The following is a 27,696-nucleotide window of genomic DNA, read 5'->3' as shown; positions in this document are numbered from 1 at the left end:
TAGCATTGTACGCAACTCTAGCTTTTTCCTCTCCCCATCACAATTCCTTTTGCTTCTTGATTGTCAAATATCTAAATTCTGATCTCTTTCCCTCTCACTTAAACTCGCGCTCTGTCGGGCCGAGTTTATTTTAATTTATTCATCTACACGTGTAAATATCATAACCGGTTATGTTTTCTTATCATATTCTTTTTGTTTCCATGATGAATAAATAAATAAAATGCCAAGACACAGAGCGGCCATTAAGTGGTCTTCTCTAGTTCGGCCTTTTTGTCGGTATTTTGTGACGCGCATTGTGAAGGGTTGTAAATGATTGTAAATTAGAGTAATTGTGTTTACAATGTCTGACCATATTCGCGATATTCACTACTCTATCCCACGTGGAGTCAGAAAGTCCCACTTCCCTTTGATCTTCAAAAAATGCGGGAGAGTGGGGCAGATAGCTCAGTCGGTCGTGGTGGCCGCTAGCAGTCTGGAGGTCACGAGTTCAAGTCCGGCCTCACCCCCCTAGGTTCACCCAGCCTCTATTGGGAAGTGGAGCAATCCACGACTGGATTATCGGCCACAGTCCCCGACTAGGACGTGGCTTAAATTACATGCCAGAGGGATCACCACCAGGCAGTGTACCTGAATCCCAGATCCGCAGTGCATAGCACTTGAAGAACGGATCGTCCTTTAATCCTTTTTAATCCTTTGAGATATCTTAACTGGTTTCGCACGGTTAAGAGCGTGCTGACGTCACATTTTTCTGGAGGAAAAAATCCCGCATTTTTTATAGATCAAACCGCAATGAGACAGTCTGACACCACGTGCTATTCTCACTAATAAATAATAGTATTAGCACTATTGTGAGGACTGAAAATGAACATCGCTATAAAAATATGAATTATATCGAAATATATTCATTTCAACAAAATATATTCATGTTAACATGGAACATGGTTAGCAATGATTCTTCAAACCGGCCTCGTCCCGCACACAAATCCCATGTACCTATCGACCCCTGCGTATTCCGTCCAATCACACCTAAACCATCATTAGAGAATTTTAAACAGAACTAGAACCTTACGGTGCATCATCAGTCCCTCTTCCAACTGTTCTACCAACTCGAAACACTATACAATTGCTCGTACCCTGGTTATCAATCATCCCACTTGGCTCATAATCACCCCAATTGTAGGAGATCGTGGAGATTAGTGGGTCGGTTATTGTGAAGGCCTGGAATGAAAATTTTGCTTCTAGAAGATCAATGACATATTACCTTAACTCCCTCACAGTCCGGCCCAGTTTGATTTTTCCACATACAACTGCTCTTCCGCTCCCCATTCACCCAATATGCATCGCCTTGGTACCCATTTCCACTGGCTACCGTACCCTTTGTGCTCTCTGGAACCCGATAATTCATTGTTAACCTTAGAAAGTGATACTTACTGACAACAAATTCCTTCTCCGTGTTATTATCGAATCCACTAAGAACTCCATTGTACACCTCCCGGCAGTACCTGGTGCCTTCTGGCTGAGTGGCTTTTTGTTGAGTGATTACCTGAACATTAACAATAGGCAACATTATTTCTGTTAAGCCTACCCCGATGCACCATGACCCTAACGGTCTCTCAAAGATTTGGAAGTTCTCCGGGCACTTGGGAGGCTGCCGGATAGTCCAGGTGTCCAGAGATATGGTGATGTTGTAGGGTTGATCAGGTTCTATCAGACTTTGCAAGGAGTTTCCAGCTGCGGTAGAGGCGCAGCTGGTCAAGTTGGAGATGATCTGAATCCACATAGATCCGACAGATCCTAAAACGAAACCCCATCAAGCGTTTTTCTTACCTTCACTGCCACCTGCTTCCCGGAATTCGCATCCAATCTCTTGATTGTTGAGATACTACCAATCTCAAACAGTTTACAGATTCCATCCTCAAATCCTGCTACGATACAGCCCGGGCTACTGTAGCAGGTAGTGATGCAAGTTTCCCAGGTGGCAGTTTTCTCGGTGAAGTTGAAGTAGATCATTGGCGCGCCGTGGATCAATATCATTTTCTGTGGGGTCTGGTTCTAAATTAATATCTTAAAGTGAATCTGTTTAGGATATGCTTACTGAAAATGCGAGTTTTGTCAGAATGCCAAGAACGAAAAGGTAAAGCTGAGTGTTCATAGTTTCAAATATGAGAAAATGATTTTTTTTTTGGAAGGAGCAGACAATTTTTTTTTTGGACCAAATTTCCATAGTAACAGCCCGGAGGAACAACAAATTTTATTGCCGACTCCGCCAAAAATCCCAAAAATTCCATATTTTTGGAGATTCGGTCAAACAAATTGTAACTCAAGAGCCCCTGGGACTTAGAAGACCCAAGAAACCTCCCGGATCTCTGGAATGTTATAGACCTCTGAGGCTTTTGGGTGTCAGGCACGTGGAGAAATCATTTTTCTGCTGTGGAAACTAAACATTTTGAACTCGGCAGGTTTTAATTAGTCTAATAACACCGAGACAAAAATTTATGCCACAGCGCGGACTCGAACCCCGGACGTCAGATTGGAAGCCCTCCAAAATCCAACTGCGCCACGTGGACAAAAATAAATGTTTTAAAAATGGGGGAAATTGAATTAAAATGCTGGAAAACAAGATTTTCAAATATTTTAACTGATTTCTCATATTTTCACAATTTGAAATTTGCATTTTAATGCAGAATTCGCAGTATCCGCCGTTGTTTTATTGATTTATTTTTTGAGCCCCACAAGCAATTTCCGACTTTAAAACTTGACAATTTGAATTTCAAACACCCAAAATAGTATAAGAACACCAAAACAAAAATGTATGCCACACTGCGGACTCGAACCACGGACGTCAGATTGGAAGCCCTTAAAAATCCCACTGCGCCACTTGGACAAAAATTTTCAAAATCTAGAAAACCTTCAAATTTTCTCGAAAATCCCAATTTTTAAAAAAATTTTAGATCAAATGCTTCATGTTTTCAGCTGACTTTTTCCATGTGCCTTCTGATTTATCTGCTCTGGAAAAGATAAAAAGAAGAGATATTTTGGTATTCTCTTCATCTCCCTCAGCGATGATGGAGAGAGCACATGTCGTGATCTTCCCGGGAGCCCCGTTTACACATCCTAACACCCGCTCTCTTTCTCTGCGTCTCTCTCACTCTCTCGCAGCTCTCGAAATGATCGGTTACACTTTTCTCCGGCTTCTTCTTCTTCTTTCTCTTTGTTCCCACACCGCTACCCACCTACGATTTTTGGGGTTTTTGATTTTTGAAATAGAAGTTTAAATTTTTAAGTTAAATTTCAGAATTTTAGGGTGAAAATTTTGGAAGTTTAGGATGTATGTAGAGCCTCTGTAGGTTAGACTACTCCGAAAATTGAAAAGTTTGCTCAGGTAATGCGAGAAATCAAACATAATATAGGTATTGACACGGGGTGTCTATAGAACACCTTCCCCATTAGGGCCCCTGACATGACCCCTCCCGCCGGGGGGGGGGGGGGGGGGGTATCGGTGCACAACCCCCCAGCTTAAAACTCTTGTAACTCCGCGGCAAATCGAGTTATTAAAAAGTTGTCAACTAACAAAATGATCTTCATAAAAATTGATCTTCATAAAATTTGCTACAATTTGTTAGTTGACAATTTTTAGATATCTTTGTGCTCTGCTAAGTTATGAAGGTTTGAATAAGCCAGTTGAGTTCAGCAGTTTTTTTTTCAATTTTTTCAACCTAAAAAATTCTCCCGAAATTAATTTAATTGTTAATTCAATTATATCAGCTTTTACTATTTTTCTTTTCTATTATTTTTCCTTTTCCCCTGTTTTATATCCCCTTTTCACACATTTTCCTATCATCTTTCCCCCCTACCCTCTCACCCCACGCGAATGACGTCACAATTTGTAATATACTTCTTTTTTCACTGTAAAACTCCAATTTTTAGGTATATTCTACCAGGAAATCATGGCAAAATCCTATGTGCCTTGTTCCAATCTGAAGGTGAGATTTGTCATTTAGTTACTTTAAAAATCAAAATTTCGACTTTTCAACTTGAATTTTTAAATGTATAAACTTGAAAATCAAATTTAGAGCGTTTTAAAACATGTATTTCAAAAAAAAATTAGAAAAACTGAAAATCAAGAAAAATGTCCGAATGGCTCAGTGGGATTTCATAGGGTCGCCAATCTCACGACCAGTTCGAGTCCACGCTCTGGCATACATTTTTTGTTTTGTTGTGTATTGACTAAATTGTTAATTCTGAGCTAGAATTCCTTAGACTTTAAGCTGAAAATGATCGCGGAGCCCAAAAATTTTCTAAAATTCGAAAAAAAAATCCCTCTCAAACAGCTGTAATTTTAACTTTTCCACAACATCTAATATGCCAATTTATACATATTTAAAATGGAATTCCACTTCAAAGAAGTTTTTTTTTTTAACAAATAATCAAGAAAAATGTCCGAATGGCTCAGTGGGATTTTGGTGGGCTACAGATCACACGACCAGGGTTCGAGTCCGCGCTCTGGCATAAATTTTTTTTTGTTGCTATTTGAGGAATTCGTAGTTTTTAAGATCAAATTTTCACATTTTGCAGATTAAACAGCTCTCGGAACCCACAAATATGAAATTTGAATTAAAAAATCAAATTTTTAAATAAGCAATTTTTAAACCTTTATATCTCGAAAACTGAAAGAGCTATCAAAAAATTTCCAACTAATAAAATATAGCTAACAATGTGAGCTACAATTTCAAACGTGACAACTTTTTTATATCTCAGCTCCTACCCTCCCAAAAGTCGATTTTCCTACAGACCGCCGGGCTTGTTGTCGCAGTAGTGGAGCTATTCCTCTGCGCCTTGGCTGTATATGGATTGTTCCGGAATTTCCACTTATTTGGCTCAAACTACTTTATTTGGTTCCTTCTTGGCATTATTTCAGTGTTTATTATTTTAATCGCAATTGCTCTTTTCGTCTACGCAATCAAATCGGAAAATGCTCGCTGGCTAATTCCACATTTGTCGGCGCAGATCTTTTTGGTGATTTTCCTGATTTTGGTCGCAGTTATTGTAGCGATTCTGATGCTTTTTGGCGCTTATCGTGGAATTCGAAATCTTCTTGGAGTGAGCAACTATTATATGAGTGATGACTGTGAGTTTTTTTTGTTTTAGCCCGAAAAAACTTGGTTTTTTCAAATTCTCAAGAAAAAATTGAAGAAATTATTCAAAAAAAGACTCAGAAAATCAAATTCAGTGAATTAAAAACCTATAAGCTGAATTTCGCAAAAAAAAAATGTCCGAATGGCGCAGTGAGATTTTGGACGAACACCAATCACACGTCCGGGGTTCGAGTCCGCACTGTGGCGTAAATTTTTATTTTTGTGTGAGTATATCAACTTTGACTAGATGAGTCTAAATTTTTTACCAAAAAACTGAAAAAAAAGCTCACGGAGCACAGAAGTGCTGAAAAAGATTTAGAAAATAAGAGTTTTTACATAAAATTGTACTTTTCAGCAAGAAACACTATTTAAATAGAAAAATTACACAAAAAATAGGATCCCAAATGTTTTTTTTTAATTTTCAAAAAAAAAGGGTTCAAGTGGCTCAGTGGAATTTTGGCCGACCACCAATCAGACGTCCGGGGTTCGAGTCCGCACAGTGGCATAATTTTTTGTTTTTGTGTAATTAGACTAATTTAAACATGGTGATTTCAAAAGTTTAAGTTCCAAAGCCAGGAACAGCTCTTCGAGCTTAGTTTTCTGAAAGTTTAGGAAAATTGGACAAGAGGGTATATCTCTAAAACTAAAAATGCCAGTGAAAAGTTGTCAATTAGCAAAGAGAAGCAAAAATTGTCAGCTTCAACATGCATATCAGAAATTCTCAAAAAAGTAGTCAGTTAACAAGTTATATCATGTTTTTATTACAGCAACCTTCCTGCTCGGCATCATGATTATCGTTATCTACCTCCTGGTGGCACTTCTTGAGATTTTCTTCCTTTACATTGTTTATCGTCTGTATAAGTGAGTTTTAACTCAGAATACTGTTAAAATTGAAAATTATAGTACAAAATTGAGTTTGAAAAATTTTTGAAAATTTTTTTTTGGAAATTTTTCAAAAAAAAAATGTTTTTTTTCAAAAAATTTAAAAACGTATTTTATTTTTATTTTTTGCAATTCAACACATTTTCAGACATCTCTGCCACTACGAATCAATCGATAATGAGAATCGAGTCAATTGGCAAGTGGTCAACGACTTCCCCAAGGATAATAAGCATGGCTCCGTAGCCATGGGAGATCAGTATCCATATGGAGATGAGAGAAGAAATGATGCAAATAATGGACAGAGATATTTGTAAAAATTGATAATATTTCAAGTTTTTTGGAAAAAAAGTGACGATTTTTGAAAAAAAAAATTTCAAAAAATTCAAAAAAATTTTTTCGGAAAAATCGATATTTTTATGATTTTTTATTTTACTTTGTAAACCAATAAAATATTATTTTGGCAATATTATGCAATTAATAATATTATTAGCTATAAATCAAAAATTAAAAAAAATTAAAAAATGCAATTTTTTTCCAAAATTTATTTTTTGTTTGATTTTCAGATTTTTGTTGAAGACCAAATTCACTTGGCCCAAATATTGTCTATTCTTCCCCGTATTTCGCAAATTTTTCTTTTTCCCAGTCCGACAGAGAACAATATTCAGACAAAAAAAAATCCCATTTGCAAATGCTCCCCCAAAATAATAGCCGTTTGGGAGCCCATGGAAACAATGTCTCGGCGATTTCCAAAAATTCAGGGAAAAAAATGACTTCATTTTTTGCATATTTCCGCTTCAAACATGCTCTTTCTTGGTCGACTGATTTTGTGCTATGCGATATTTTCGAAAGTGAGCCAGATTTTTTTTAGTTTCCGGGTTTATAGTTTGCCATGAGGAGAGAATAAAATGAAATACAAAAAAATTAGAAAACTAACCAAAAGTTGGTTTCTCAAAGTTTTGGATAATTTTGACCAATTTTAAGAAAAATGTCCAAATGGCTCAGTGGGATTTTGAAGGGCTTCCAATCACACGACCGGGGTTCGAGTCCGCACTGTGGCATTAATTTTTTAAAGGTGATTTTAGACTAAATCTGACTTGCAAACTTCAAAATTTATAGTATCAAAATCTCAAAAATCACGCAGAGCCTTGTTTTTTAGAGCTCAAACACATACAAAGCCGCAAAAACTTTTACTGATAACACCCAATATCTTTCGACCAAAAGGTACTAGTTGAAAAATGATAAGTAACAGGACGCATGTCGGGTCCAGAAATGTATTGAGCATCTGAATGAATACACTTATAGTCTTCTCGTTGTGGTAGATCACAAATATCCGCGTTTGGGCATCTCGGAACACCGGTTCGAGCCACGAATGCGGCTTTGTAAAAAGCGTCAAAGTAACATTTAAAAACGATTGGCAAGTAGAAATCAGAGTTTGGGAGGAGTAGTGCTAGTGTGGAGATAACTGTTGAATTCTTCATTCTGGAAAAAATTGAGTAATACAGTACATCAACAGTACTTCTATAGTACTCCTACAGAACCCCTACAGTACTGCTACAGTACTCCGACCATATCCCCCACTAACCCCAAACCAATATCTCTTAAAAAGCTGAAAAGTCAATTTTTCCCAAACTACAGTAATCCTACAGTACTCATACAGTACCATATCCTTGCCCCCTAACCCCTAACTAACCCCAAACCTATATCCCTTCAAAATACAAAAACAATTAATTTTTCCACAACTACAGTAATCCCACCGTAGTCCTACAGTGCCTCTACAGCATTGCTACAGTACCCCGACCCTATCCCCCACTAACCCCAAACCCATAAGCCCTTAAAAGACAGAAAAATCAATTTTTCTAAAACTACAGTTATCCTACAGTACCCCTACAAACCCATACAGTACTGCCACAGTACCCCGACCATATTCCCTCCCCCCACTAACCCCAAACCAATATCTCTTCAAAAGACGAAAAGTCAATTTTTCCCAAACTACAGTAATCCTACCATAGTTCTACAGTAACCCTTACAGTACTTACGGTACCCCGGCCATATCCCCCTACTAACCCCTCACTAACCCCAAACCCATGTCCCTTCAAAAGACAGAAAAATCAATGTTTCTAAAACTACAGTTATTCTACAGTACCCCTACAAACCCATACAGTACTGCCACAGTACCCCGACCATATCCCCCCACTAACCCCTCACTAACCCCAAAGCAATAGCCCTTCAAAAGAGAGAAAAATCAATTTTTCTAAAACTACAGTTATCCTACAGTACCCCTACAAACCCATACAGTACTGCTACAGTATCCCGCCCATATCTTTCCACTAACCACAACCAATATCCCTTCAAATGACAAAAAATCAATTATTTCAAAACTACAGTAATCCTACAGTAATCCTACAGTACCTCTACAGTATCCCTGTACCCACACACTACTCCTACAGTATCCCTACAGTACCCCCCTGCTACCATCTACTCTGCAAAGTTTACCTATTGATGTCCTCCTCGATTGCTCTGACATCTTCCTCTCGAATTGTCTCATTCAATGATCCAAACTCAATCTTCCACAAATCCCTAGAATGATTCCTTTTCCCATTTTTATCAACCGGCAGCTGCACATGTACCAATGATGGACTTTTCACTTTAACACTGAAACAAGACTACTGTTAAGTTTGAACTGTTAAGTCGTATATAGCACCTCGTATCGAAACTGACATGCTGGCTATTGTGGATCCACGTGGAATTGTATGCATCGGGTCTTACAACGACTTTTCCATTTTTTATGGTTTGAGATGAACGGAGACTTTTGACAAGGTCGGTAAAACTGAAGTCGGACAGAGTTGAGGCTGAAATTGAGCGAATTAAGTGGGTACCTATGTTTTAACACCCCCATATACCCATACCCATACCTTTAACAAATTCATGCTCCCTTCTCCCATAAAACAAGTAATTGGTGCCGGGGTGTGCTGCAAGTACCGAGTTGAACTCTTCCAGATAGATCGGGTACTCCTTCGGGAACAAGATATCATCCATATCAAAAAACGCAATGTATTCTGCGGCTTCCTTGTATTGAAGTAGACAATCCGTTTGTGCACCCGCTTGATGTCTCCACTCAACATTTTCATTCGGCTCAATGTATGGAGTTTTAGGGTCCGAGAACTTCATACGCAGCCAGTAGTCTAGAGTTATGTAGCCTTGACGTTCATATTCCTTCATTAGCTTGAAATATGATTCGATGATTGATGTGAGATAGATGTGGAGATGACCTCCGAATCTGTACAGTATGGATCATAATAATTCGGACTGCAACTAGTATAACGTGGAACTAGTTTGAGCTAGGCTTGAGCTAGTTCAGACTAGTTTAAACTAGTTAGAGCTCGTTCTCAACTAGTTCAGACTAGTTTGCGCTAGTTTAAGCTAGTTTTGAGCTAGTTTGAACCAGTTCTGAGTAAGTTTTGAGCGGATCTAGGCTAGTTTGAGCTTGCTATGACTTAGTTTGAACTATTTTGAGCTGGTTTTGGATAGCCTAGACTAGTTTAAACTAGCTTTGAGCTAGTTTTTAGCTAGTTCAGACTAGTTTAAGCTGGTTTTCAGCTAGTGTAAATTAGTGTAAGATATTTTGAAATAGTTTAAACTTTTTGAGCTGGTCTGAACTAATTTTGAATAGTTTCAGCTTTTTGAGCTAGTTGAGATTAGGTTGAGCTAGTTTTCAGCTGGTTTACACTAGTTTGAACTAGTGTTGGCCTAGGTTTGAGCTAGTTTTAAGCTATTTTAGACTAGTTTGAGCTGGTTTTTTGCTAGTGTAGACTAGTGTAAGCTATTTTGAATTATAATAGTTTGAACTTTTTCGGCCAGTCTTGAGTAGTTTAAGCTAGTCTGAGCTAATAGTGAATACTTTGAGCTCTTTGAGCTAGAGTTAAGACTAGGTTGAGCTAGTTTTCAGCTGGTTTAGACTAGTTGGAGCTAGTTTTGAGCTAGCTAAGAGCTAGTTTTTTAGATTATAGAAAAAAGACTAGTTTGAGCTGTTTTGAATTAGTTTGAACTTTTTAGCCAGTCTTGACCAGTTTAAGCTAGTCTGTTTTACCTGTGAATAGATAAAGCTCTTTGAGCTAGTTAAAACTATATTGAGCTAGTTTTCAGTTGGTTTAGACTTTGAACTTGTTTAATTTAATTTGAACAATTTTGAGCTGGTTTTGTCTAGCCTAGACTAGTTTAAACTAGTCTTGGCCTTGTTTTAAGCCAGTTTAAGCCCATTCGAGCTAGTTTTGAATTGACCATATCTAGCTTTTAGTCGCAACACGACACTGCATAGAGCCCTGCTACTTTTTACCTGTTAGCCACATGAACATGCATTAGAAACATTTGCCACTGCTCCGCTGCAAACTGTGGAGAGATACATATGATGACAGGCTTCGGTGCAGTATATCGCGCGATTTTGAACGGAATCTTAAAAAAAAAATTTTTTTTAAAGATTGTTGAAGAGTGGGGCCCCTTACCTCAACCGAAACCCCATTTGACTCAATTTTAATTTTCTCCAAATTATCTACTGTATTAGTCCTCGCCATCAATGTAACATATCGACATATTCGAATTCCTTCTGTTTGTGAAGTTGCAATGGATTCCGTTGAATGTGTCGAGTTGTAGCCGAGAACCGTAAACTTGTGGTTTTTCATACTGTGACTGTATTGATCTAAAGCCATTGTGAAGGCTAATGCATTCTTACCAAGACTGTAGTAGGGGAATAATACTATTATATAACCGTATTGAATGAAAAATACTCACGATTTGGAAGTTGGATAATAATAGACAGAATTTATGAAAGCATGAGAAACTGGAAACTTTTCTGGCGAAATTCTGCTTTCATTTTTGAAAATAATACTTATCGAGTAAAACAGTAATAGAACCAAGTTGAATATCACAATTATAAACATACACTGTTTTTTGCTTGTGAACCGTTTCATCTTAAGACTATAGGCCAGAAATCTATAAAAATCGTCTTTTGAATGAACTTTTGAACGATTCGTATGAATAAAGCGATCGTATGAATTTTGAAATCGAGGATTTTAATCTAGATATTCATTTCGTCACGTACTTTTCGAAAGTGAAACATATCGGGTATGTATTTTTGATCTTTCTTTGGCGGACTGTAGGGGTACTGTAGGGGTACTGTAGGGGTACTGGGGAAATAATGTTTGAGTGCTGTAGGGTTACTGTAGGATTACTGTGAGAGTACTGGGGAAATAGTGTAGGGGTACTGGGGGAAGAGTGTATGTAAACTGTAGGCGTAGTGTAGGGGAAATGTAGGAAAGGTGTAGAGGTACTGTAGGAGTACTTTAAGGGTACTGTTGGGGTAGTGTGGGGAAAGTGAAGGAGAAGTGTAAGGTTACTGTAGAATAACTGTAAGAATGCTGGGTGAGTACTGTATGGGTACTGGGGTCGTACTGTAGAAGTACTGTGGGAATATTGTTTTCCTTAATGTGAGAGTACTATGGAGGTAGTGTGGGATTATGGTAGGGTACTGTACAGTTACTGTAGGAGTATTGTAGGGGGTACTCGGGGAGTGCTGTAGGTTTTTGTAGCGATTTTGTATTGATACTGTAGCAGTACTGTATGAGTACAGTGGTGCTGTAAGAGTACTGTGAGGGTATTGGGGGCGTACTGTAGGAGTACTGTAGGAGTATTGCTTTCCTTAATGTGAGAATACAGTAGAGGAATTGTGGGAGTATGGTAGGGGGTACTAGGGGAATAGTGTTTAAGTACTGTAGGGTTACTGTAGGAGTACTGTAAGGGTACTGTGGGAGTACTGTAGGTTAGTGTAGCAAGTTTGTATGGACACTGTAGAAGTATTGTAGGAGTAGTGGCGGGGTGCAGTAGGAGTACAGTGATATTGTAGGGTTACTCTAGGCTTACTGTAGACTTACTGTAGGCTTACTGTAGGCTTACTGTAGGCTTACTGTAAGGATACTGTACAGGTTATGTTGCCCATGTGTGCAGTTTGGAAAATAATTTCTCCAATTCAAAAGATCATAATCTCCGATACCTTTGGCACTCTTCATAACATGCAAAAAAGATTGAAATCTTCTTCAATGTAGGCTTCTTCATGCACTTTTCCTAGGCTGAACGGGTATAAGGAATTATTCTGGAAAAATTTATTTTCAACAGTGAAACTGAATTTCTGAAAAACAAACTGAAAATATATTATAACTTTTTTTGCAAAATCCTTCACATTAAACTAAAATGTCCGAATGGCGCAGTGGGATTTTGCAGGGCTACCAATCGGGGTCCGGGGTTCGAGTCCGGCCTGCCGCAGAAAATTGTGTTTCAGTGCAACTATAGACAATCGGACATGCTGTAACCAAAATTATTACAATTCTTCAAAAAAAAAAATTTTAGGTAGAATCCTTATACAAAATGGTGCTGATCTTTGGACAACCAGTGGTCTCACCGAACTACAGTAACCGAACTGCAACAATTTCTTTTTGTAGTGGTTATTGTTTTAGTATGGATACTTGTGTAGTAAGTTACCTAAAAATATAAATCTAAAAATACAAAAAATTTAATAAAAAAATCGAAAAAAAAATTTTCCGAGAATTTTTGAAAAAAACTGGATTTTGGAGATATTATGTAATTTTATGCATATTTTAACATCAAAAATAATTTCCAGCAGAATTTTTCCATAAGAACCAAATTTTTCAAAATTTTCGAAAAAAATGTCCAAATGGCTCAGTGGAATTTTCGCCGACCACCAATCTCACGACCTGGGTTCGAGTCCGCACTGTGGCACATATTTTTATTTTGGTGTAATTAACTTAATTTATGTGTTCCCACCATATTTTAACTTAAATTATGCCATAACTTTGGGTTTTTATCAGGAATTTTGGCTAATCTTCCAATTTTCAGGCTGTCTACGTGGAAAAGGGCTCTAAAAACTGCCAGGTGTTCAGTTTGGGGCAATTAAAAAGGCTGAGAGAAAGAGAAAGCAGTACTGAGCTCAAAATCGCTGTAAAAATGGAGTTTACCGCAAATACGTGCTCAAAAACAGCAACAGCAAATACTATGAAGGTCAGTTTCAAAAATTGGGCATAAAACACTCAGTCTGGCCCCGAATTGTGAAAAGGGTCAAAATTTAAACTCAAAAGCTTCGAATTAGTTCAATATACCCAAAACAAAAAATTAGACCACAGTGCGGACTCGAACCCCGGTCGTGTGATTGGAGGCCCTCCAAAATCCAACTGAGCCATTCGGACATTTGCTTTAAAAATGCTAAAAATGTTGAATTTTAAGACGAACTTAGTCTAGTTTTGGCTGTAGCTATTTTAAGACAAATTTCGTGCCCAAACTTGCACTTTCAAGAAAAAAGTAAAATTTTTGATAATTTACAGTGATTTTAGGCTTCTCGACAAAATATAAGAGTTGAAATGTTGAATTTTGAACTCAGCGTCATTGATTTAGTCTAAAAACACAAAAAGAAAAATTAATGCCACTGTGCGGACTCGAACCCAGGCCTTCTGCTTGGCAGTCCTCCAAAATCCTACTGAGCCATTCGGACAAAAATCGAAATTCGCGTTTTCAGAACTCCGTGGCAACTGACACAAGCTATTTGGAGTATACAATGACCGTAAATTCAGAAAGTCAATGGATTTTTACAACGACAATTACTCTGAACTGTCCGGTCGGTTACCGACTTTTCAAAAGACCGAAAGGATTTTGGTGTATTGGGGTGAGTTGCCGATTGTCAACAAAATTTGATATGTTTTGTTACAGGTAACATCAGTAAATCAATGCATAACTCAAGTGGATAGTGTGGCAAAATGCAAAGCTTCAGAACCTAGTGCTATTTTGAGCGGACTTCAGAGTATGGAGGAGACTAATTATGTTTATGGTAAGATTTCAAGCAAAATATGATGATATTGTGTTTTAAAACTTAGAAAAATGAGATCAGTACCTCGAATTACCTATAAAACGATGTTTTGGAATTTTTGTCCGAATGGCTCAATGGGATTCTGGAGAGCTACCAATCTGACGACCGGGGTTCGAGTCCGCACTGTGGCATAATTTTTTTGTTTTCTGTTTTTAGACTAAATTGGAACATTTGAGTTCGATTTTTCAAGTTTGAAATCTCTAATTTTCATTTAAAATGACCAATCTTGTTAAATCGTGAGAAAAAAAAACACTTTGCCGTGTTTCAATCCAATTTCGAGCATTTAACTAGTAGAAAAATTCCTAATTTTCAATTTCCAACCAAGTTTCCAAATTTCGAGCATTTTTCAAAAAATTGTCCGAATGGCTCAGTGGGATTTTGGAAAACAACCAGTCTGACGACCGGGGTTCGAGTCCGCGCTGTGGCATAAAATTTGTTTTAGTGTTATTTTCCTAATTTGAACCCGCTGAACCCGAATTTTATTATTTCCGTTCAAAAAAAATAATGTTTTGCAGGTATTGGCCAGCCACTTCTGAAAAAGGACTCCGGGTACTATAGATATGGGTATTGGGTGAACGGAGAGCGAAAATCATCTTGTATGCCTCCAGCTAAGAAAAGTGCATCATGTAATAGTACAAATGTGAGTAAACTAGACTCCATATGTCACATAGAATCTCAAAACTTTTCAGGAATTTTCCTACACGGATCCGCTGCTCAGTGCATATGCTGGCTATCAATTTGCACCGCCTGACCAGCCAGATGGTCTTACAACTCAAGATCAATTTGCAAAATGCTTAAATTTGTTGATTGGGAATACTGTTCTAGTTGGAATCGATGATAATGGGTAGGTTTTTTAACTGAAGTTTGAAATTTTGAATTTTCTATACTATTACTGCCGTTTTACATGTAAAAAAACCTAGAAATTTGAACTCAGCACAGTTTAATTAGTCCAGTAACTCAAAAACAAAATTTTTTTTGCCAAAGCGGACTCGAACCCCGGTCGTTTGATTGGAAGCCCGCCAAAATCCCACTGCGCCATTTGGACATGTTTCTGAAAATTATTGGAAAACGTGGTTTTTTCTAACTTTCAACAATTTTTGATATTTTTGCGGCTTTTCAGCATACTCTGACGCTCTTCTAAGCTCACATAGCTATGGAAACTTGAGCTTTAATGTTTTTTCTCGAAAAATTGACATTTTTGGGAAAGGGAAGGAATATAACACTTTCACTATGCGCCAGTTGGACCATTTTTTGTGAATTTTTTTATTTAAAAAATCCAATTTTTTCCAAATATTCGAATTTTTTAGATGCAACATGTCAACCGCAGGGCTGGTACCCACAAATATATGCTACAAAGGATACGTCTGCGGAGTGAAGCCCACTAGTCTAAATTCAACATTTTAATTTTATTTTTCAAACTTCCAGGTTCATAAACTGTTCGAGAAGCCCACAGAAGCATTTTTCTCGAGAGTTTCCGAATTCGACCTGCTAATTTTTGAAAGCAGTACCTGAATTATTGAAAACTTCTTATTAAGACTTCTAATTTTATTTTGCTATTCAAATTTCATATTTTCTAGAACTTTTCAACTTTTTGTCCGACTGGCTCAGTGGGATTTTGGGTGACTACCAATTTCACCACCTGGGTTCGAGTCCGCGCCTTGGCATATTTTTTTGTTTTAGTGTTATTTGGCTAATATCGACATTCTGAATCCGAATTTCAAGGTCCCATGCCTTAAAACTCAATGGGTTTCCTCCAAAATCAATATTCCATTGCAAAATCGTCCCTCGTCCCATATACTACTAAAATTGAAGTCAGCGTCTCGACTCTGTGCTCCCGAAAACTGAAATATGATCGCTTCGCCGCTTTCGCACGCTCCCCATCTCCCTATACTCTCAGAAATGAGAGGAAAATAAGGGAAGGGGGTAAAATCAACAAATAATATCGATTTTTTGAGAAGGTATAAAAGTTCGAAAAAATCACAAAGCAGTGTGGAAATGTCTAATTTTTGACCGAATTCGAACTCGGAAAGTCGAAATTTAGTAGAATAACACCAAAAAAAAAATTATGCCACATCGCGGACTCGAACCCCGGACCTCAGATTGGTAGCTGGCTAGAATCCCACTGAGCCACTCGTACACAAAAAGAAATTAAGTTTGAGCCGACCTAGCAAGTCTTTCTGGTTTTGAGAGTTGAAAATTCGAATTCAGGAGATTTGTATTATTCTGAGAACAGCAAAACAAAAATTCATGCCACAGTGCGGACTCGAACCCCGGTCGTAAGATTGGTAGCCGGCCAAAATCCCACTGAGCCATTCGGCCAAATTTTCAGAAAAACTTGAAAATTACGGTTTGAGCTGATTTTTCAGCAATTTCGATATATTTTTTTTTTCCAATTTTGAACTTGTTTTAAAGTTGTTCAAGCTATTGGAGACCAAGCTTCGAAGGGATATATATATATCCCCAAAATGTTGAAAATGTTATTACAAATAGTATATAAGTCAGAAATCCGTGTTCAGCAGGGCTTGTATAGTCAAACCAATAAATAAAAAAATTTATGACACAGTGCGGACTCGAACCCCGGTTGTCAGATTGGAAGCCCTCCAAAATCCCACTGAGCCATTCGAGCAAATTTTCAGAAAATCGAGGTTTGAGCTGATTTTTAAAAATTTTGAGCATTTTTTGGGACTGTTCAGCATATGTCTCATGTGTGCTAGGTGCAATGAGCTATTAAAATTTAAGCTTGATAGTTTATTTTCAATAAAAAGTTAAAAATTTGTATGTTAAAAATTCGTGTTCAGCAGGGCTTATATAGTCGAACCAACAAAGAAAAAAAATTATGCCACAGTGCGGAGTCGAACCCCGGTCGTCAGATTGGTAGCCCTCCAAAATCCCACTGAGTCACTCGTACAAAACTTTTTTTTCAAAATTAATTTTTCAGAATCCGAAAATAATGCGATTTTCCACCAAAAGGCGGAGCTCCGAGCAGACAGCCGACTGGCTCAGACATACGGTAGCTCAGGGGTGAGAGCTCCGAGAGCTCAGAGAGCCGGCAGAGAAAACGAGAGCACACACACACACACAAATACATCAGAGTCAGTCTCTCCCTGCTTCTGCGTGCCAGTTGCTCAAATTTTTGCTCAACAATTTCCAAATCTATATATCTGAAATTGTTCGCAATTCCTGAATCAAAAAAAAAATGCTTCCAGATTCTGAGGTGAGTTATATGTCGCTTCAGGGCGCCCCCGGGCGCCCGGTACCCCATCCCAAAAGTATCAAATATCGGCATGGTGATGAAACTGGAGAAAGTTCTGCGAGAAGGGTCTGTCTGTAAGATGAGCTCTTCCAAGACACCCCCCCCCCCCCCCCCCCCCCCCCCTCCATGTACCTCCTTTCCCCATTCAGTACCTAGACAGTTCTAGCTAACCTCTCCTACAATGTTCTCTGTATTTTGTGAGTTTTCTAAACCGTGAACTTTAATTTAAAAAACTCGAAAAATCGATATTTCTAATCTTAAAAATGTTCCTGAATGGCGCAGTGGGTTTTTGGACAGCTTCCGAGCAGAAGCCCGGGGTTCGAGTCCCCGCTGTAGCATTTATTTTTGTTTTTGTGTGGATGAGCTATATAAATGATTCTTGGCTTTAATTTCCTTGTAACCCAGAAAAAAAGCTCTCGGAGCTCAAAACGAGTAGAACTGCGAATTTTAATGGTACGGGGTTGGGGTTTCAGATAAAAATGTAGATTTTTAAGCTGAAATAAACTTTTTTCAGAGCTTTTACTCTTCATTTTTCGCAATTTCGAAAATTTGGTCCAAGTGGCGCAGTGGGATTTCGGATGACTTCCAATCTGACGACCGGGGTTCGAGTCCGCACTGTGGCACAATTTTTTCATTTTACTGTTTCTAGATTAATTTGAGTGCGCTGAGTTCAAATTTCTATCTTTTAAACTTCTAGGTTGAAGTTTTTTAGTAGAAAATTCCGAACTTTGTTGCAACTCGGAAAAATAAACAAATCAATAATTAGCGAAGTTTATAATCCACGTAAACAAATGTCTGGGTCACCTGGTGCTCAATGAGCACACTTATTTTTGATTTTCACTATTTTTCCAAAAAGATACATTTTTAACTAGGAACTTGCTCCGAATCGCCTTTTAAACTGACATTAATCAGAAAAATTATCAAAAATTATGATGTACATCCCTATTGTAAATTTTGGATTTTTTTTTTGGTCAATTTATGCGACTAGTTGATTTTAGGCACCCCTTAGTCTTTTTCCAATACCCAGTTGAGTCTAGATACCCCCTCACGCAACCATATTACATCATTATATAGCCATCATTAGCCAACTTGCAACAGTTGGGGGGACCCCCTGTGGTGACGGGATCGAATTCAGAGGTCTTGGGGCTCTTCGATGCACAATTTCTGTGGCAAAGCAGTAAAAAATCCAAAAATAAAATTTCGAAAATTTGGTGCAAGTGGCTCAGTGGGATTTTGGTGGGCTTCCAAGCAGAAGACCGGGTTCGAGTCCGCGCTGTGGCTTAATTTTTTTTTTTTGGTGTTTTAGACTAATTTGGGTATAGGCATGTCGAAAATTTTAGTCACGAGTCAGAAAATGGCTCAATGAGCATAAGAGATGAGTTTGAAAATTTCCTGGCGCTTATTTTTAAATTTTTAAAACCCTCGTAACTTTAAAACTAGAATAGCAAGAAAAAAGTTTCCAACCACAAAATTGTAGGAAATTTTCCAAGTAATATTTTGCTAGTTGACAACTTTCCTCGAACTATGCTCTCCACCGAGTTATGGTAGAAATCGCAACACCTGTTTGGTGGCGGGGAGCTCTGAGAAAACTCCCGCGGCTCTTTTCTTACCTGTTCGCCGGCGGTCACTTGAAACTAGATACCCTTATACCTTTTTTCCGCACCGGGCTCTTACTAAGTTTTAGGGCTTTTGGGGAACCCTCCGGGATTGATTCAAGTCAAATTTTTTTGGCCGGTTTTTATCAAAATTTTAATTTTTTCACTCATTACTTCACTGCCCCCCGGCCTAGTTATCACCTCCACTACCGTGTATTTGAACAACAGCGACATATGTAAAGCTCCTGTGCTACTGCTCGCCGAGCAAACAAATACAGATGGCATTGTTTGTGAAGCACCCCGTCCGACGCCTTGAAAGTAGTGAGGGAAGAAGAAGCTGAGAGCTGTATGTAAATGGAGTGGTGGCTCGGGTTTCGTCATTATTCCTGAGAACGGAAATTCGCAAGCTTTGGAGGGGTCCTGATGGGGTTCAGAAGTCTGTAAAAGCATTGAAAAAGAAAAAGAAAAAATATATGCCACAGCGGGGGTTCGAACCCGGGCCGTGAGATTGGTAGACGCCGAGAATCCCACTGAGCCATACGGTCAATTTTTTTGAAAATTTTGAAAATCGAGGGTTTTTGTTGGTTTGTAGGCAATTTCTCCAAATTTTGAGCTGGTTTTTAAAATATCCTGGGCTCAGTGAGCATTTCAAGATTTGATAAAAAATTCCCCGGTTTAGTATAAAAACACCTAAATAAAAATATATGCCACAGCGGGGGTTCGAGCCCTGGTTGTAACTTTGGTAGCCGCTGAAAATCGCACAGAGCCATTTGGACAACTTTTCTGAAAATTTTTAAAAATGAGGGATTTTTGCTGATTTTCAATTATTTTGTTAAGTTTTTTTTTTCAGTATATTAGCCTCATTTTTAGGGTATTCTAGGCTTAATGTACATCCGAATCAAGGGTGTCATTTTTCGATTTTTCGATTTTTTTGATTTTTTCGATTTTTCGATTTTTCGATGTTTTTCAGTGAAAATTTACTGTTTTGATTATCCTTCCCTGTGGGGGAACCCTTTTTGAATAGATATTTACAACCTCCTACAACGAAAAGGTTCAAAAATAAAACATTATCAGCTGTTTTGTAAGTTTATTTCAAAAATCGAAAAATTTTTCGATTTTCGATTTTTCGTTTTTTTCGGAAAATCGAAAAACGAAAAATTTTCGATTTTTCGAATTTGAAAAAACGAAAAATCGAAAATTTTTAATTTTTCGATTTTCTGGAAAAATCGAAAAACCGACACCCTTGATCCAAATTACAAGAAAAATATATGTTCTTTGCTAGAAATAAAGATTTCCGAGAACTTAAAATATTGCTAACTCGAAATTTGTATCCAGCAGACCCGGTTTAGTATACAAACACCAAAACAAAAATATATGCCACAGCGGGGGTTCGAACCATGGTCATGAGATTGGTTGCCGTTGAAAATCACACTGAGCCAATCGGGCAATTTTTCTGAAAAATAAAAAAAAACAATTTTTGCTGATTTTCAATTATTTTGATAAGTTTTTTTCAGTATATTCACCTCATTTTTAGGGTACTCTAGGCTAAATGTGCAATACAAGCCTTTAAAAAAGTTGTTTTTCTGAAAATCAAAATTTCCGAGAACTTAAAATATTGCTAACTAGAAATTTGTATTCAGCAGGCCCGCTTTGGTATAAAAACACCTAAATAAAAATATATACCACAGCGGGGGTTCGAACCATGGCCGTGAGATTGGTAGCCGCTGAAAATCACACTGAGCCAATCGGGCAATTTTTTTTTTAATTTATGAAATGTTGGGAAAATTATTTTTTTAACCAAACCAACTAACTGAGAATTTCTCCGTTTTGCCTACTATAAGGTCCATTAGGCTGGCGGTATAGATGACACTCAATTAGTCAGCAGGTGTGCACTTAGCTAGCAGATGTGTGTATCTCCCTACTTAAATGCTTGTTAGATTGAATAATTAGTGATGGTGGATTTTAACAAGATTATGATGAAAATAGCCCTACTTGAAATTTTTGACACAATTTTTTTTCGCGGAACAACTTCAAACCCTTATAACTCGAAATCTGGAGTAGCTAAAGAAAAGTTGTCAATTAACAAATTATTCGGTTTAAAATTTCCTACATTTTGTTAGTTGACAACTTTTTTATAGCTCGTTCCCCTGCAAAGTTACAGGGGTTTGAAGATTAAGTGAAGAAAGAGCATGGAGGGAGGGGAGGGGAGAGACGACGAGAGCGTGCTGCGTCTCCCCCTACTCCACGCTCTCTCATGTCAAAAAAATTTAGGGAAACTTTATCACCTTATAACTCTTAAACTAGGCTAGATAGAAAAAAGTTGTAAATTTTCAAAATGTTGCAAATTTTTTATACTTTCTAATTTCAGGGTCAAAAACTAAAAACCTTCCTGCTGGGCACCGGGACGACATTGGATCCCTCGCTTGACCCAACCGGGAATTCGAATTTCTCGTGAGTTTTTAGCACCCTTCGCGCCTTAAATTTGATCTTCAGAATGGCCACCACATCAGATTCCTCCACGATTTGGACGGCCCTACCGGCTAGCCAGCCAGGTGATAAGGATATCCCTACAGTTGATCTTGCAGCTATTTCCGAGGCCTACGGTGAGTTGGGATTTCGAAGAGGGGTCAAAGCCTAAGCCGAAGCCCAAGCTTAAGTCTAGGCCTGATCCTAAGCTTGAAAATAGGCCTAAGCCTAAGCCTAAGCCTGTGAAAAAGTCAAAGCCTAAACCTAAGCCTAAGTATAAAACTAGGTCTAAGATTAAGCCTAAGCCTAAGCCTAAGCCTAAGCCCAAGCCCAAGCTCAAGTCTAAGCATAATCCTGAGCCTAAGCTTATGCCTATGCCTATGCCTAAGCCTAGGCGTAAGCCTAAGTCTAAGCCTAAGCCTAAGCTTGAAATTAGGCCTAGGCTTAAGCCTGAACCTAAGGCTAAGCTTAAGCTTGAAATTAGACCTAAGAATAGGCCGAAGCCTAAACTTAAGCCTAAGCCTAAGCCTAAGCCCAGCCTAATCTGAAGCCCCAATTTACTGCCAACCTAAAGATTTCAAGCCTTGAGAGTTCAGGCCTAAACTCCTGCCACCAGAAAAATAACAATTGCACACGTGTGAGCGACTAATTGACCTCCATGCAAATCCCTATAACAATTACGTAACGCATCTGGTTTTCTCTCGCCTCTCCCTGTTTCCAATGCTCTCTAGTCCCTTGACCTGACAACCGTACGTTGAGTACCGCCTCCTGTGTGTGTGTGTGTGTGCTCTGTGAGCATACACACACACACCCTATTCATACCACCATTTCTTGTTGTTAGATTGACGAGACATATGTCTTCTTTGAACACTTTTTTTTGAAGGGTTTATGGGATTTTTTAGGGTTAAACTTCCGGTTTTTTTATATTGGGGTTTTTTATCAGATTGTGTAATTTAAAATTACATTTTTTTCATCTGTTTTTGAGCTTTTTGTTAGTTGAAAACTTTTTAAAATCTCTTATAGTTCAGGAGTTACTGAGGTATTCGCCTCGCGCTCTTTTAGGCCCAAAGCCTTTTCGGGCCTGTAACTCTAGAACTAGATAAGCTAGCGAAAAGTTTTCAACTAACAAAATATTCCTCACAAAAATTTGAGTACTTTGTTAGTCACCAACTTTTTGATACCTATTATAGATCAGGAGTTATAAATGTTTTTCTATGCTTAACCCCTTGCGATTTTTGGCCGGCCTATTATCTTTCAATCCCCGTATTTCCGAAACTAAAAAAGCTAGAAAAAAGTTGTCAACTAACAAAATATTCCTCACAAAATTTCGAGTATTCTGTCAGTTGACAACTTTTCCTTAGCGTTTATGGTTCAGGAGACATCCCCCCCTTTCTAAGCCTGTATTTCCAAAACTAGAAAAGCTAGAAAAAAGTTGTCAACTAACAAAACATTCCTCACAAAATTTTGAGTATTTCGTTAGTTGAAAACTTTTCCGTAGCTGTTGTGGTTTTAGAGTTACAAGCTTTCAAAGTTAGGCAGGAGAAATAGTGTGTGCGGGAGGAGGTGGCAGACAGCTATAGCACACTGCGTCTCCTTCCACCACACGCTCTCTCAGGCGCGCGATCTTTGAACACCTGTAACTCTGGAACTAATAGAGCTAAAAAAAGTGTTCAGCTAACAAAATGTTTAAAATTTTGTAAGGAACAATTTGCAATTTGTCAATTTTTTGATATCTCAATTCGAAAAAAAGTTATGTTCACTTTTCTAAAACATCCTTTAATATTCATTTATATTTTTTATTTTCCAGGTTCCACCTCTTCCACAACCTCCCTTACATCATCAGTAACATCTCAATACCAATACAACTCCTATCCTCAATACGCAATGTACACCTCTGCAAATCCTGCCAACTACTATCAGCAGGTGACTGCAAACCTGCGTGCCGGCACCACAGCCTTCCCATACTCGCTGACAACGCCCTCGTATTACGGTAGGTCAAATGAATAGACCTTCATACTAATATACGAGTTTTCAGGAAGTTATCCGGTAGATTACACATCGGCGGCGGCGGCATATCAGAACCCCTACTACACAAATCTCCGTGGAGGCACCGCTGCTCCGTACTACAACCCGCTGAATGCGACAACGGCAGCTGCTTATGCGGTTCGTTTTTTTTTTGAAATTAAGGTTTTTAGTTAAACTTGGGAACTAACAAATTGTTAAGAAAAAAAAATTTCCTACATTTTCTCAGTCGAAATTTTTTTCTAGCTATTCTAGTTTTAAAGTTTTCAGGGTTTAAAAAAACAGCGTTTTCATGCCTTGTAATGTAGAAATTCAAAATTTTCATACCCAAATTAATCTAAAAACACCAAAACAAAATATTTAGCCACCGTGCGGACTCGAACCCCGGTCTTCTGATTGGCAGCCGTCCGAAATCGCATTGAGCCACTTGGGGAAATTGTAAACTATTGATTTTTTTTTCAATTTTTCGGGTTAAATTTTAAAGTGTAGAGAACGTACAGGAAATATGATAATATAAAAAATATAAAAGTAGTGTTTTGCCCCTGAAAATTTGAGGTTTACAACTTTTAGGCTCTCATATCTCCAAAACTAAAAGCTTTCCGATAAATTTTGTTAACTAAAAATTGTTGAGCAGAAAATTTGCTACATTTTTGCATTTGACAACTTTTCTCTAGCTATGCTGGTTTCAAAGTTACCCGGTTTTAAAGTTGGCGCCCTTCCTCGAGGCGGAGAGAGTGTGGAGAAGGGGGAGACGCAGCGCACTCTCCCCCTCCGCACTCTCCCCGCCGCCACACTATTTCTGCACCACCAACTTCAAACCTTTGTAACTCTGCAGCGGTTAAAGCTATCAAAAAATTTTTAACTACAAAAATGTTTGAAATTTTGTGATGAATATTTTGTTAGTTGGCAACTTTTTGATAGCTTGGCTAGTTTTTAAGATAATTAGCTTTAAAGTTAAATTTAAAATTTTTAGAGTGTAGCCAGCTCGGTCTTGGGAACAGATGCCGTCAACCTCGGAACTTCATCAGATGGCTCGACAGGTGTCCCGTCAACAGTCACAAGCTTCAGCCTAAAGGAGAAAAAACCGAAGGTCTCCAAGAAAAAGAAGACGGGCTCCTGCTCCCCAGGCGATGAGACCTACGCGAGAGTCTTTATTTGGGATATTGACGATATTGCGGTGATTTCCCGGAACTACCTGGCATCTGTTACTCATACTAATGAATTTTATGCAAGAGCCGCGAATAGTGTCTCACATTTGATGGAGAGAATCGCTTTGAACAATTTTGCAGATGTTAATGAGGTTTGTGAGTAGAGAAAATGGAAAATCATACTGAAAATCGTGTAGATCATGAAATTTGGAGCATTTTGAGCTAAAAATTGATAGAAATTGATAAAAATTAAGAAAATTGAGAAATGTTTTTAAAAAATTTTTTAAGTGAGTTTTTTGTGATTTTTTAGGTTCGAAATTTTTTATTTGTAAAATTTTAAATTAAAATAAATTTATTTTAAGTTTTTTAATTAAAGTTAAATTTTTTAAACAAAAAATACCTATAAATATTAATTTAAATGTCAAAAAAAATTTTTAAGAATACTTGAAATTTTCGATTTTTTTTTTGGATAATTCAAGTTTTTTTTAAAATTTTATATGTATGCTGAAACGCGAAAATATAAAGTTTTCTAAAAATGTGAAAAATTTGGAGCAATTTGAGCCAAAAATCAGCAAAAAATATCAAAAATGAGCAACTTTACAAAATCTTGAAAAATTTTTTTTTTTTTAAATTTAAATTTTGAAGTTTTAAAAATCTTTTATTATGTTTTTGGCGCACATAAAATATATAACAAAGTTTTTAATAAAAATTCCAAAAATTTGGAGCATTTTGAGCCAAAAATCAGCAAAAAATATCAAAAATGAAAAATTTTTCAGAAGTTTGAAAAAATCAATTTTTTTCGAAAATTTTTTTTTCAAATTTATTTTTGAACTTTTAAAAATCAATTTTTTTAGCTCAAAATGCTACAAATTTCTTGCTCTTTTCGAATTTCTCACTGAAACGCCTTCAAAATCTCATCTTCCTCATGTTTCAGTTCCTAGAAGGTGACATCACCAATATCGAGGACGCCGTCGTGGATGAAACCACCATGGACTCGGGACCAATCGATAATCTACGTGGACTTGACGTTATGCGACGTGTCGCACCAAAATATTCAGCTTTCCGGCAATTTTACACAGAAAATTCGACAAAAAATGACGTGGCTGGGTTTAAGCAGGAGCAGAATGGATTTAATTTTGGTAACTTTTTTAAATTAAAAAAAAATAAATAAATATTCAAAAAAAATCCAAAAAAAAATATTTGAAAATTTCAGAGCTCCTGGAACGCGTCGGATTTGGAGCCCGTGAGGCCACAGAGCTCTACCAGTCTGCAATCCAGCTCCAGACCCTCCCCAATTTCGGTCAACGCTGGCCATGTGCTCAGCGTTGTATGGACCTTGTAGTGGAAAAGTCGAAGCTCTCAGCTGAAAAATACGCGAATGTAGTGCTCTCCAACGACGGACTTGTGCTCGGAGCTGCTCAACTGATGATCTCAGGGCTCAACTCTTCGGTGCCTGTGGAGAATATCTACTCGATATCGAAACAGGGGAAGGAGTCGGTTTTCGAGAAGATTCAGTCGAGATTCGGGAAGAAGTGCAGTTTTATATGCATTACTTCTGGGGATACGGCAAATTCTGCTAAGAGGGTTGGTTTTTTTTTGAATAGCTGGAGAAATTTGCTATAATTAGTTGGTTCACAAGTTTTTGATATCTTTTTACTACGTAGATTTATACATATTTGTATTTAAAGTTAATCTGAAACTTTGAACCTCTTTAGCTTGAGAACTGTTATTGTTATTAAAAAAATGTTAATTACAAAATCAAACTCCAAGAAATTTGCTTCATTTTGTCAGTTTACCAAATTTTTATAACTCACCTTCCCGCAAAGTTATAGGGGTTTAAAGTGAGCCATTTCACCTTTTTATGTGGTGTCCGGTTGTCCCATAATGGTTTGATCTACAGAAAATGCGGGAATTTTTTTCCCAAAAAAGTGCTCTCTGTATGTGTACTTTAACCCCTTATATCTCTGGAATTGTTAAAGTTATCAAAAAACTACTAATTAAAAATATAATCTGCAATAATTTTTCTACAATTTGTCTTGTATCAAGTTTTCGATAGTTTAATTATCTGCCGAGTTATTCCAATTTTCGAAAGGTTTTCCAATCTTCAAAGCTCAATTTTTCAAGCTCAAAGCTCAAACCCTAAAACTTTGCTGAAAATAGGTTTCTTAAAAAATTTCAAATTGACAAAACTGTCTACAAAAAATTCACTACAATTTGTTTCGGAGCAACTTTTTGATAGCTCAACTACCTGTGGACTTATAACATGAGCCGCCTAACTTTAAAGGCCTGTAACTTCAAATATATCGGAGTTATCAAAAAGTTGTTAACATTCAAAACATTGTAGACAAAATTTGCTACATTTCGTCTGTTAATAATTTTTTGATTGCTCTATTACCTGTTGACTTATGAAGGTTCAAAATTTATTGTGCACCTCAAGGGTCGGCGGCAGTTTCGAAAATTGTTTTTTGTCTACAAATTTGGCAAGTCCACAAACTGCCGGTTTTTCGATTTGCCGAAAATTTTTAATTCCGGCAATTTTTCAATTTGCCGGAAAATTTTAATTCCGGCAAATTGCCGATTTGCCGTTTGCAGGATATCAATTTGCCGGAATCGTTTAGAGGGATTTTTTTATAAGACAGAAACACTTAAAACTTAAAAATTTGCCGGAAAATTTTAATTCCGGCAATTTGCCAGTCTGCTGGAAATTCTTAATTCAGGCAATATGCCGGTTTGCCGGAAATTTTTATTTCCGGCAATTTGCTAATTTGCCAGAAATTTTCAATTCCGGCAATTTGTCAATTCGCTGGAAATTTTTAATACCGGAAATTCGCCAATTTGCCGGAAATTTTTAATTCCGGCAAATTGCCAATTTGCCCGAAATTCCCACCCCTGTGCACTTACAACTTTTGTAATAATGCAGCTATGAAAAAATGCGTCTACCAACAAAATAATACAAATTCCTGGTTTTTTTTCACTAAAAAATTTTATTTTGCAGCTTAACATTCCCGTATGGCCACTCAACTCCAATACGGACCTCGACAAGCTTTACAGTGCTCTGGACAACTTTTTGTTGGGCGGATAATTCCAATATCTTCAATTAACAATTTAAAACAATTTTCGGGTCAATTGATAGTTTTACCTTGTTCCAGTATTTGTATTTATTCAGATCTTCTATTTATTTTTTGTATTATTCTTTGTGAATGAAGCCAATTTTTTGAATTCCACTTTTAAAAATTCAAAAAATTAAAAAAAAAAAAAAAAATTGCGTGAA

At 37.5% G+C, this 27,696-nt stretch overlaps 5 protein-coding genes and 5 non-coding genes across 11 annotated transcripts; 5 read left to right on the top strand and 5 right to left on the bottom strand.

Annotated features, from left to right (window-relative positions):
* Positions 1-1,065: 1,065 nt before the first annotated feature.
* Positions 1,066-2,152, bottom strand: clec-115 (PAN-3 domain-containing protein; the record flags this gene model as incomplete). Its single annotated transcript, NM_061086.2, has 6 exons — positions 1,066-1,218; positions 1,262-1,386; positions 1,432-1,543; positions 1,586-1,768; positions 1,828-2,052; positions 2,096-2,152. 6 exons carry the CDS (start codon positions 2,150-2,152, stop codon positions 1,066-1,068), a joined length of 855 nt encoding a protein of 284 aa, NP_493487.2.
* A 672-nt stretch (positions 2,153-2,824) lies between these two features.
* C49A1.17 lies at positions 2,825-2,880 on the top strand. The gene has a single exon (NR_050735.1). It is a non-coding gene; the product is annotated as an Unclassified non-coding RNA C49A1.17 (non-coding RNA).
* A 1,047-nt stretch (positions 2,881-3,927) lies between these two features.
* C49A1.10 (MARVEL domain-containing protein) lies at positions 3,928-6,482 on the top strand. Its single transcript, NM_061085.3, has 4 exons — positions 3,928-3,983; positions 4,792-5,128; positions 5,903-5,996; positions 6,166-6,482. The coding sequence occupies exons 1-4, from the start codon at positions 3,948-3,950 to the stop codon at positions 6,329-6,331; spliced, it is 633 nt and encodes a 210-aa protein (NP_493486.2). The 5' UTR covers positions 3,928-3,947; the 3' UTR covers positions 6,332-6,482.
* Positions 6,483-7,198: 716 nt separating this feature from the next.
* On the bottom strand, positions 7,199-11,985 carry gtnt-15 (Glycosyltransferase family 92 protein). Its single transcript, NM_001375238.3, has 7 exons — positions 10,803-11,985; positions 10,517-10,748; positions 10,351-10,466; positions 8,930-9,294; positions 8,719-8,866; positions 8,511-8,669; positions 7,199-7,496 (listed from the first exon to the last, which is right to left on the bottom strand). Exons 1-7 carry the CDS (start codon positions 10,979-10,981, stop codon positions 7,205-7,207), a joined length of 1,491 nt encoding a protein of 496 aa, NP_001361871.1. The 5' UTR covers positions 10,982-11,985; the 3' UTR covers positions 7,199-7,204.
* Positions 11,986-12,431: 446 nt separating this feature from the next.
* On the top strand, positions 12,432-15,345 carry clec-114 (PAN-3 domain-containing protein; the record flags this gene model as incomplete). Its single annotated transcript, NM_061083.2, has 7 exons — positions 12,432-12,536; positions 12,921-13,082; positions 13,594-13,740; positions 13,785-13,902; positions 14,457-14,581; positions 14,631-14,785; positions 15,249-15,345. The coding sequence occupies 7 exons, from the start codon at positions 12,432-12,434 to the stop codon at positions 15,343-15,345; spliced, it is 909 nt and encodes a 302-aa protein (NP_493484.2).
* Positions 14,273-14,321, bottom strand: C49A1.13. The gene has a single exon (NR_050733.1). It is a non-coding gene; the product is annotated as an Unclassified non-coding RNA C49A1.13 (non-coding RNA).
* C49A1.16 lies at positions 14,273-14,321 on the top strand. The gene has a single exon (NR_050734.1). It is a non-coding gene; the product is annotated as an Unclassified non-coding RNA C49A1.16 (non-coding RNA).
* Positions 15,346-17,019: 1,674 nt separating the features above from the next.
* Positions 17,020-27,687, top strand: eya-1 (Protein phosphatase eya-1). 2 transcript variants are annotated; one of them, NM_001025884.6, is made up of 9 exons: positions 17,020-17,155; positions 21,158-21,240; positions 21,283-21,392; positions 23,063-23,245; positions 23,291-23,418; positions 24,251-24,577; positions 25,360-25,564; positions 25,639-26,009; positions 27,421-27,687. In NM_001025884.6, the coding sequence occupies exons 1-9, from the start codon at positions 17,138-17,140 to the stop codon at positions 27,505-27,507; spliced, it is 1,512 nt and encodes a 503-aa protein (NP_001021055.1). In that variant the 5' UTR covers positions 17,020-17,137; the 3' UTR covers positions 27,508-27,687. The 2 variants fall into 2 exon arrangements, with proteins under 2 accessions (NP_001021055.1, NP_001367120.1); NM_001381258.2 differs by lacking the exon at positions 17,020-17,155 and adding an exon at positions 17,350-17,391 and having other exon boundaries at positions 27,421-27,674.
* C49A1.14 lies at positions 19,279-19,348 on the bottom strand. The gene has a single exon (NR_050732.1). It is a non-coding gene; the product is annotated as an Unclassified non-coding RNA C49A1.14 (non-coding RNA).
* On the bottom strand, positions 24,123-24,201 carry C49A1.11. Its single transcript, NR_050731.1, has one exon. It is a non-coding gene; the product is annotated as an Unclassified non-coding RNA C49A1.11 (non-coding RNA).
* Positions 27,688-27,696: the final 9 nt, after the last annotated feature.

The sequence above is a fragment of the Caenorhabditis elegans genome, chromosome I, assembly GCF_000002985.6.
Source record: "Caenorhabditis elegans chromosome I".
NCBI classification, from domain to species: domain Eukaryota; kingdom Metazoa; phylum Nematoda; class Chromadorea; order Rhabditida; family Rhabditidae; genus Caenorhabditis; species Caenorhabditis elegans.
Note: the sequence above shows the minus strand (reverse complement) of the source record. Positions and strands in the feature narration are given on the sequence as shown.

Bases quoted from the DNA above. Each gene is read 5' to 3' on its own strand.
- eya-1 (NM_001025884.6), top strand. The intron at 24,578-25,359 runs GTTTGTGAGTAG...CTCATGTTTCAG, and splicing joins ATTTTGCAGATGTTAATGAG to TTCCTAGAAGGTGACATCAC. The intron at 25,565-25,638 runs GTAACTTTTTTA...TGAAAATTTCAG, and splicing joins GCAGAATGGATTTAATTTTG to AGCTCCTGGAACGCGTCGGA.
- C49A1.10 (NM_061085.3), top strand. From the start codon at position 3,948: ATGGCAAAATCCTATGTGCCTTGTTCCAATCTGAAG. The intron at 3,984-4,791 runs GTGAGATTTGTC...ATTTTCCTACAG, and splicing joins TGCCTTGTTCCAATCTGAAG to ACCGCCGGGCTTGTTGTCGC. The intron at 5,129-5,902 runs GTGAGTTTTTTT...TTTTTATTACAG, and splicing joins CTATTATATGAGTGATGACT to CAACCTTCCTGCTCGGCATC.
- gtnt-15 (NM_001375238.3), bottom strand. From the start codon at position 10,981: ATGAAACGGTTCACAAGCAAAAAACAGTGTATGTTTATAATTGTGATA. The intron at 10,749-10,802 runs GTGAGTATTTTT...CCCCTACTACAG, and splicing joins TATTATCCAACTTCCAAATC to TCTTGGTAAGAATGCATTAG. The intron at 7,497-8,510 runs GTAAACTTTGCA...AATTTTTTCCAG, and splicing joins ATCGAGGAGGACATCAATAG to AATGAAGAATTCAACAGTTA.